Below are 9,568 nucleotides of genomic sequence, written 5' to 3'. Positions count from 1 at the left end.
CTACAGTCCATGGGGTCACAGACTCAGTCGACACGACTGAGCAATTAAACATCTCCATCTCATCCTCAAGGGCTGTAGGTACAAAAGAGTCAACTACTAAGCCTTCTGGAAAACACTGTCTATTTGTAGCTGTAGCCACAACGTGGCAGCACAGGGGCTGGGGCTGGGGGGTGTGGGGAACGTCCAGGCTGGCGAGCCCAGCCCAGCCTTCCAGAAGGTTGGATGTGGGCATCACCTGGCCCTTAGCAAGCAGAGGACGGGGCTGCTCAGGGCAGGCTGAGGGCCTCGGTGCAGCAGTGCAAGCAGCAGTGCTCAGCCCGGTGCCCCTCAGGCGGGGTTACCTGGACGATGGTGGGTGGTCCCTGCAGGATTGGGGGGACTGGACCCCAGGGCTGGGACTCTGCAGCCCCGAGGCCACGTAGGGGAATGAGGGAGACTGGGGTGAGGTTTGATATGGAGGGAGGGGCTGGACGTCAAAAAATAACTGTGGGGAGGGTGAAGGGCATGTGGTCTCAACGTGAGCGGTCCGCTGATGGGGGAATGGGCTTGCGGTCCGAGAAGGGGGCCAGTCCTCACTCAGTCTAGGCTCTGGCGGTGTGGCATTTCCGGCAGAGCACGTGGCCATCCAAAGGGAAGCAGCCGTTGTCATCCGCCTCAATGGAGAGGGGCTTCCCACAGTCCTGGGAGGAGCAAAGAGAGTGCTAGCTCCAGGCCCCCCACCCACATGCCCCACCTCCATCTTTACATCGGGAGGCCAGAGGCTTGACGGCTCAGCCCTGGTCTCTCTGCATTGGCCCATCCACAGCCGCCCCCAACTCCTATCCCCACCTCTCTCACGCAGTTTTGTGCCTGAGGACTCTCCCCCAGGATGGGCAGTGGTTGCTTCTAGTGGGGCGTCTCCCACCTGCCTCACCTCTCTTCCGACTCCTTTAACGTTGCAGAGACCCCCAACCGCCCATGACAAAGCCGCACCATTCCCTCCCCGTGGGTCGGCCCCCTTTCCTTGCTGTATCACTCAGTGACCTCAGAGAGAACCCCACACCGCCATCCTGAAGCCAAGGACGCGTCTTCGCGGGGTGGGTGTGGGCGCCTCCACTGCCCACCCTCAAAATTGCAGCACCCAGGTCCTGCAAGCCAGCATCGTCCACCGCCTGACCCGTGAGCAGCGTCCCACCAGCCTCCCATCCCTGAGGGGCTCGGGGCGGGGGTGCAGCCGACCTCGCACTTGTAGCACTTCATGTGGAAGTTCTTGTCCAGAGCAACCACGCGCACGGTCTCCTCGCGCCCAGGCTCCGGCATGATGGGCTCCGCGCACACAGAGCATCTGGGGGCGTATTGCCTGCGGGGCGGAAAGCGGGTGTGCGTCAGGACCGGGCGCCGGGCGCTGACCCCCGCCCACGCGCAGGGAGATGAGACGGGCAGGCTGCTTTGTACATCTCGCCCCACAAGCCTCGGTGGAGGAGGCTCAAAAGAAAGGCCGAAGGCTGGCTGCTTATCTGAACGTCCCACCTCTCCCCAGGAACCGCTGCCAAGTCCTTCCCCACCCCCACCACGCACACTGCAGCCCCTGCCCAAAGCACTCCCAAAGGACCCGATATCCGGGACCCCAACCCAGACCCCCGGCCCTCGCTAACCCCTGTCATGTGCATGCCTTGGCCTGGTTCCTGGTTGGGGGGAGAGGGGGGTTGCACAGAGGGATACGGAGCCCTGGAAACCTACACCCCACTCACACTCGGAGCTGGGGGTCCGAGCTTGCAGCTTTCCCGTCCTTTGGTTCCATCATGGGAACCTTGCCGCTGACCTCAGAAAGCAGCTACCATGTAAACACTGTTTCTAAGGGGAAACCCCGAGCTCCAAACAGCTGATCTCCAAAGGCAGAATGCAGCCTACGTGTGAAAAGAAGTCACTCGGGGGCCAGCGCTGAACGCAAGACCACACCCAAAAGAAACCTCGGAGAGCGAGCCCCGGGCTGGGGAAGGGGATGAGCCGGAGGGGAAGGCCAGAGGCCACTAGACAGCCAAGTCCAGATGAACTGGTCCCTGCTATCCACAGACAGGAGGTGGGGACAGCAAGCAAGCCCCAGAGATTGAAGAGCGGTCTTTGGGTCGGGGGCAGCCTGGCTCCCAAACAAACCGTCACTGGCACCCAGAGAAAGGCCCGGAGGTGGGCTGGGGGTCCTCACTTGTGGTAGTCGGGGACACAGTGGGGCCGGTTGGCCTGGTCCACAATGAAGGAGGTGCCCTCCAGGGGGCAGGCGCAGACCACACAGGTGAAGCACTGCGGGTGATAGGCCTTGCCTGTGGCCCTCAGCATGCGGTCAGTGATCGGCTGCCCACAGGTGCTGCACTTCTCCAAGGTATCCTGCGGAGGGGGAGGGCAGCAGCTGGAGGCGGGCAGGGAACCGGCACCCCAGGGCCAGACATCTGCCCCGTGCCCGCCCCAACCCTGGCTGAGCCCCAGGTGCCGACACCCCCTCCCCCGTACCCCCGACCCCAGGACTCACAGTGTAGCAGCCCTCGCAGTACGGAGCCCCTTCCAGGCTGTAGAACTGCTGGCCTTGGAGCTGCTGTTCACACTGGCGGCAGGTGAAGCAGGTGATATGGAAGAGCTGCCCCAGAGCGCGAACCGCGGGCTGCGAACGTGCCAGGGGCTGATGACACCGGCCACAGGACTCTGGGAAGGCCAGAGAGGATGAAGATGAAACAGGAGAAATGGCAAAAAAAAGAGCTTGCAAGGGGTCAGCTGGCATCAGACAGACAGGGCCAGGAGCCGCAGGCCTGGGAACAGCCCGGAAACGGAGGGGCCGTCCCTCCAGGCGGGGTGGTGGGCTCTCACCGTTGACGGGCACACTCTGCTTCTGAGGATGCTCCATGTCCTGCATCAGCTTCTGCGTCAGCTGCTCCAGCTCCTCCACCTCTTTCAGTGTCAGAGGCCCTGGGGCCCCAGCGGGGCGCACCTGAAATCCCAACACTTTCTTCGTGCCCTCTCTCTCTCTCAAGGGTCACCACCCTCCAAGAACCCACCCCAGCTGCCTTCTCTGCTTTCTCCTCAAAAAGGACGAATCCCGCCCCCCGCCCTCTCTCCTGTTTTCCAGACACTCAGGACCCCCAAAAGCTCCTCAACTCCCCTCCCCGACCCCCCAGCACCACACAAATCAGGGGTTAGGACCCTGCCACCCGCTTTGCCCAAAGACACAGACAGGCCGGAACGACTGAGCGGACGGAGGCCACACACACAGCAGCTCAGGTCACGGAAGCACCAAGCACGCCAGGCCACGCGTCAACCCCACAGAGCATGCTAGGACACGGCCCCCACGGAGAGACCGGCGCACGGTGGCGGGTGCAGCCCACGCACACACACCTACCCGTCCTGCCGGCTGCCCGGCAGCCCCTGTCAGCGTGAGGGTACAACACAGCGGGAGTCAGGTTAAACCCCAGTGCCCAGCTCCCACACAGATGTCCCAGGGTCCCTCCCTCGAGGGGCATTCCTAGACCACCTGGCTGACCCCAGGCCCTCCCCAGAAGGCTTCAGAGAAGGGCCACTCTCCAGTGGCCCCTCTCCGGCCAGCCTGCCCCTCCTGTTCAGGGGGTCCTGAGACAGCTGCAGATTGGGGGTGGGGGTGAAGTTGGGGGGTTGGCCGTGCCAGTAACACTGAGACATCCCGGGAGGAGGCCCCACGGAGGCTGTCCGACCTGTAACAGCATCTCCATGACATGGTCCCCCAGGAATGCTGCGTGGGTCTCCACTGCTAAGTCCACCCAGGACTGCGGCCCCACCACTGAACGCTCTACCTGCCAATGCCTTCAGTCCCTAACACGGGGAACCTCAAAGCCACCCAGTTCCCTCTTCCCGCGGTCACCCTGCCCCCAGCCCTGGCACCACCACCCTCACACCTGTCTGCATCAAGAGTTGCATCCGCTGTAGACGTTCCAGCTCTCAGCCATTTTCCCCGGCCTCCTCCTGTCTTTAACTGACCGTGGGAGTCTCCTGCAAGCCCCTTCTTCTACGTGAGCGTCACCTTTTCTGCTCCCAATCTTCCCCTCCCAACATCTTGGGGACAGAGGAAGAGGACACAGCCAGCCCTTGCTCTCTGGTGCCACTTAGATGCCTCTTCCATTCTTTGGAAGTATTAGCTCCCCTTGGGTATCCATGCTCCTCCATGACACAATCCAGCCGCTATTTCCCCCTCTCTGCCTGCCATCACCGACGTCCCAGGTTCATCATGCATGGCACTCACGCCTCTTCAACTCCAACAGCTCCAAACATCCCTCCGGCTCAGTCACCTTCCACAATGGGACCCCTCAGACCTGAGATTTACTGGTTGCCACCTCCAAGACCCTGGGCTTGACCTCCCGACCATCACATCCTCCCCGTTTCCCATTCTCACCTCCTGAAGGAACCTGCTCGGAAAAGCCTTGGCGCCTCTGATTCCCAACCCTCTCCCACATGCCTTCTGCATCCGCTCCTTCCATCTGGCCTCCCCGCAGGCCCGGTTCCCTTGACCATTGATTTCCACAAGGCGCTCACAGCCACCCTTGCCACCAGTCGGCTACCGTTGCTTATCTAGTCCGATCTCAATCAACCCTGGGCCCAGGCCACCGCCTGCTTCCTGTTTCTGCCTCCCAGCTGCAGAAAGTAGGTGGGGAGACGACTGCAGAGGGAGTTCACCAAACACCGCAGGGCCCTCCGCACCCTCCATCCAGGCACGGCTGGGTGGTATTTGGCTGCTGCAGGTTTCCAGTCTCGCTTGCCCCAGAGCAGCTGTTCCAAACCTTTCCATCACCTCCAGCCCCCCGCGGCCTTGCCCCCTCGCTCTCAGATGACCTCACCTCCTACGTGACCCAGGAGCTGGAAGCCGGCCAGCCTGAGCTCCCTCAGTACAAAAGCCTGCTTGAGGCCACTCCGTCCAAGGTCTCTAGGCTGGAAATGCCCCGAGGGTGGAGCTGGCACCAACAGTGCACCCAGCTCTCAGGGACCCCAACCTGTCTCTTCCACAAGCTTCCTCCTCCTGGTTCACACACACACACACCTAAGGCTTCCTCCCCTAATGTCAACCCTACACACACACGCACGCACGCACACACGTCTTCCCTCGGTGTTTCTCTACCAACCTCTAAGAACAGGCTACTTAGGCAACTCCCAAGTTTCTCACCACCCACTCACTCCTTCACTGCTCCTCAAAAGGACACAGCTTCTGAATCCTGAATCGTCCAATCCCTGGCCTTACTTTAGCCCTCACCCCCCTCGGAGCCCCACCGATGGGGCTCCTCGGCCACCATTCTCTTTCGGAGATGCCACCCTGATTCGTGACTCTCCTCCTCCTGTCATTCTTCCCGCTCCTCCCAGGCGCACAAGAGCATCACCCGGGTTCCTTCCCAGCCCTTCCGGTGTGAGCCGCCCCTGGGCTGCAGCTGTCACGGCCCACGACCGCCCATACGCCGTGCGTTCACACACCTCGCCCTGGCCCTCTCCTGCCACCCGTCCCCCCATTTCTGACTGAATGACAGTTCCAGCTGAAAGGAGATCCTCCTGGAACCCGCTGCTCAACATGCTAACAGCCGGACCCTCCCCTTTCCGTCCACACCATTTCCCCTTCTGGACTTCTCTATTTTGTCAGCAACGCTGTCATTCCCCAACACATCCGGGCTTTTTTTTTTTTAACTCCTCTCCCACCCTCTTCCAACTCCTTATCAGCCAGTAAGCCTGGAGGCGCTTCCTTTATAAGAGCTCTCTGATCTGGGCCATATTTCTCATTTCTGCCAATGTTACCATCACCCAGGAGTGCACCCCCACACGTCATTGATCTCCTACATCTAGTCCACACCTCTGCTGGAAAAACGTGTCCCAAAACCTCCGGACGCAGCCACACCTCTACTCAGACAACACTCCTGCCTCTCCAGGACCCCCAGGCTTCCTGGGTGCACTATTTCATCCTTGCCGCCCCCCCCCAGCCCCCCACCCCGCCAAATCCCCACCCACCTCTCTAAGTACAGCTCTAAAATTTCCCCCCAGGGGCCTTCCACTTTCTGGAAGGCCCAGACACCCCTGGTATATCTGTGCCCTTGAGTTTTGCTCATGCTGTTCCCACTGGAATACCCTTCCCTCTCCTCTCTGGATTCTAAAATCCTGCCATCATTAAAGGCACACCAGCACCCGATGCCTTTTCCTAATGTGCCAGCCTCCACACTGGCTCCCTGTTTGGAGTTCCTGTAACAACCAAATTCTGCAAAACTCATTGGCACTTGGCATCTCTTCCTACACTGTGCCTTGCACACACACACACGCACACACACACAGAAATCCATGCTGTCAGTTAACTTCATGGATGTTTGGACCAGGTATCTGGCAAGATACCTTAAACCCAGAAGATCAGTCTCCTGAACTGCAAGGCGGGAATGGTCAGACAGGAGTGATAACTTTTCTACCTTGAGCATTCATGTGCTCAACCCCCAGCATCAGCTCTGGCTCAGGTAATCCTCATCACCATTGTGAAGGTAGGTAGCAAACAGAGGCTCAAAGTTCACCTAACTTGCCTGGGGTCTTGTGAGCGAGGAAGGGTTACAGGTCCACTGACTCCCTTAGGCTCAAGCTCTCTGAGGTCTCTTTCCTCGCGAGTACAGAGCACAGTGCCTGGCACTGAGCAGTAGCTGGCTGCCTCAGCCAGTGTTTACCAGCGTTTATTGCCAGTGGCTCTTATCACCAGATGGGCCCTTGGGCAGGGAAAGCGCGTAGCAGAGCAGAGATTAACTCAAGAATCCAAGAAAGGGGAATACCTGAAGTTGGACTGCTGATGATCTCATCCTTCTCTTTAACTTTCTGGGGCAGGGCACAGGGGAGGGTGCACAAAATCCTCCCCCTAACTCAGAGTCTGTGCTGCTCACCTCACTCCCAGTCAGGCCCCACCCAGCCTCAGACCCTGCCAGGCTCTCCCCTCAAAAGCACTTTCTCCACCATCCAACCCTAGAGGCTGAAAACGATCTCACCACCCCTCACCCCACTCAGGCTCAGGATCCTGGACTTAGCCCAGCCTCCAACCCCCAGGGCTCAGCCCGGTCTTCCTGCCTCCCTGGCCTCCAGCCCCTGGGGAATCAGCCCAGTCTCCCTGCATCCCTCACCTGGTTTTGGTTTTGAGTCGGTGGGGGCACTGGGTGCTGCTTCTCCTGCACTTGGGGCTTCTCCTTCTGCTGAGCATAGGTAAAGCTTGGGGGCTGAGGGGAGCCGGTGCCAGTGGAAGAGGGAGCTTCAGGGGGCCCCAGCTTCTGATGGGGCTGGGACCCGGGTCCACCTGGGGCTCCAGGGCTGAACTTGGAAGCCACAGGGGTAAACTTGGGAGTCACCGGGGAAAACTTAGGGGCTGGAGATGGGGCTAGGGGCCCCCGAGGCTGGGTGGTGGCCAAAGGCACAGGCTGGGGAGGGGCCTGGGGTTTGGCCTGGGGCTGGGACTGGACATGGAACTGTGTCTGGCTCTGAGGTTGAGCCTGGGACACAGGCTGGGAGCTAGAAGGGGACTTCCAGGGAGGCAGGGGTGCTGTGCCCCCAGCTGAAGGCTTAGTATTGGACTTGGAAATGAATGGAGTGGTGACCGGCGGGGGTACATATCCAGATGACACCTGCGAAGGGAGGCAGAGGGAAGAGAAGTGCCTTAGAGGAGGCTGTGGCCCTCGGGAGTTCCAGCCCCACGCCCTTCCTCCCTGGCCTGCCTTCCCTGCTCTCCAGCCCCTTACCCGGGCTTTGAAGGGATCGTTCTTGGTCATGTCATCCAGCAGCGAAGACAGGGAGTCGATCTCCAGATCAATACTGCTCACCTTCTCCCTGGGCTAGAGGGGCAGGGGTCAGAGCGCCCCATCCCAGTTCCCCACCGCCACCCCGCCATCCCGGAGAGCAGAGATGCCGCCAAAGTCGACGGAAAAGGACCCTCCTTCTTCTTCCCTGGGGATGTGACCGCTGAGGCTGCCCCTCCCTGGCCTCCGTACCTGCGATGGGAACTGGGTGGGGGCCTCGGGACCTCCCTCCTCCACTAGCGGGGGCGGTGGGGAAGGGAAGATCTCCTCCTCCAAAGGCGCGGGGGGAAACGGTTCGTCGATCGGGGGCGGCGGAGGTGGGAAGGCACCTCCCAGGGCGCCCTCGGCGTCGTCTGCCTCCCCGACCACCGGAGGAGGCGGTAAGGGAAAGTCTGGGATTGGAAGGAGACGGAGGGCGGTCAGCAGGGGCCCCCCGACCCTTCGTCAAGTTCCCCTCCTTGAAGAAGCGGTTCTAACCCCTAACCTCTAACCCAAGAAGTCTCTCGAAGGTCCCGAAGCGTAAGGGAAAGAAAGTAAAGGGGGTGGGGGGCAGTGCTCGCAGGGCGCCCTGAGAGCCCCGGGTCAGGAAAGGAGGGGTGCTTCTCCCATTTCACTTCGGAAAACGGACCCAGAGGGGAACATTCGTGCCCCACATTCCCGCCTCCCACCCCCAGGCGAGGGGACTTGGAACTGTCCCAGGAGCCCTGGCTTCCAGCCACGAGCTCCGCGATGAGCTAAGAACATCTGCTCGGGACTGGGTGTCTGCGCCCAGCCCCCTCCGCCGCAACCTTTCCAGACATCCCCCGAATTCCCGAAACCCCTCCCCCCTTAGGCCGGCGCCCAACGAGGTCCAGTCCCCAAGCTCGGCCACCTACCTTCTGGGGGCGGCGGGGGGATCTCGCCCACCCGGCCCATCTGTCCGCGCTGGGCCCCAGCGGCCGGAGGCGGCTCGCTGTCGCCGGGCCGAAAAGGATTCACTTTGGGCTTCGGGGCCACCACCGGGGCGAACTTCTTCTGCGGGGCGTAAAACACCGGAGCCGAGACGGAGATCGCGCGAGGCGGGCGGGGGGCCGCCATGGCCAGGCCGGGCTGCGGGGGGCGGGAGGTGCCGGGGTTACGCAGCGCCGAGCCGGGCTGAGGACCGAACCCCCCGCCCCCAGCGCCGCGGCCCGGCTCCCCTAGGCGCCCCGGCTCCCCGACCCCGTGGGCGGCCGCCGGGCGGCTCCCCGCGCCTCACCGCGGGCCGGAGCGTGCGCGCCGCGTCTGCCAGGGGCCGCCTCGCAGCCGAGTCCGCGGACTCTGCGTCCCGGTCCTGCCGGGCGGGGAGGGACGCAGGGAAGACGGAGGGAGGGAGAGGGCGGGGAGAGCGCGGCGCGCAGACCATACAAGGAGCGGCCCGGAGAGGGGGCGGGGAGAGGCGGGGAGGCGGCCGCGGCGGGAAACTCCCCCAGGAAGGGGCCCTGCTCCGGCCCCCGGGCCGCGGGCTTCGCCTAGGTCCTCCCGCCCCCACTCCCACCCCCCGCCCCGGCCACCTCCCCTCCAGGCGGGCACCTCCGCCCCCGTCGCCCCGGCCGGGCACAGACCACCCCCTCCCCAAACACAGGCCTCTGATGTCATTTCCTGACTTGCCCTCCTTCCCCGCCCGACCCGCGGGTGCCGGAGATCTGACTCACCGTCCCTACTCCGGGCTAAGCCCGCGGAGGTCGGGCGGCTGCCCCAGAGGTGCCCAAGCGGCCCGGAGGCGCCTCCGCCCCGGCCCGGCCCCCTCCTCGCCCGGCCTGCCGTTA

At 62.4% G+C, this 9,568-nt stretch overlaps 1 protein-coding gene across 1 annotated transcript; it reads right to left on the bottom strand.

The window, feature by feature from the left end:
* Positions 1 to 103: 103 nt before the first annotated feature.
* Positions 104 to 9,179, bottom strand: ZYX (zyxin). The gene is made up of 10 exons (XM_006071870.3): positions 9,019 to 9,179; positions 8,657 to 8,870; positions 7,974 to 8,173; positions 7,725 to 7,817; positions 7,116 to 7,610; positions 2,836 to 2,956; positions 2,504 to 2,673; positions 2,183 to 2,361; positions 1,219 to 1,339; positions 104 to 680 (listed from the first exon to the last, which is right to left on the bottom strand). The coding sequence occupies exons 1-10, from the start codon at positions 9,163 to 9,165 to the stop codon at positions 582 to 584; spliced, it is 1,839 nt and encodes a 612-aa protein (XP_006071932.3). The 5' UTR covers positions 9,166 to 9,179; the 3' UTR covers positions 104 to 581.
* Positions 9,180 to 9,568: the final 389 nt, after the last annotated feature.

The sequence above is a fragment of the Bubalus bubalis genome, chromosome 8, assembly GCF_019923935.1.
Source record: "Bubalus bubalis isolate 160015118507 breed Murrah chromosome 8, NDDB_SH_1, whole genome shotgun sequence".
NCBI lineage: Eukaryota > Metazoa > Chordata > Mammalia > Artiodactyla > Bovidae > Bubalus > Bubalus bubalis.
The sequence above is the reverse complement of the archived record's forward strand: the minus strand, read 5'-3'. Positions and strand labels throughout refer to the sequence as shown.

What these genes read in the sequence shown, in the direction of transcription:
- ZYX (XM_006071870.3), bottom strand. Translation starts at nt 9,165, where the DNA reads ATGGTCTGCGCGCCGCGCTCTCCCCGCCCTCTCCCTCCCTCCGTCTTC. An exon ending in CGCGCACGCTCCGGCCCGCG is followed by an intron (nt 8,871 to 9,018) that starts GTGAGGCGCGGG and finishes CGCCCCCCGCAG; the next exon opens with CCCGGCCTGGCCATGGCGGC. An exon ending in TGAAGTGCTACAAGTGCGAG is followed by an intron (nt 681 to 1,218) that starts GTCGGCTGCACC and finishes TGCTCCTCCCAG; the next exon opens with GACTGTGGGAAGCCCCTCTC.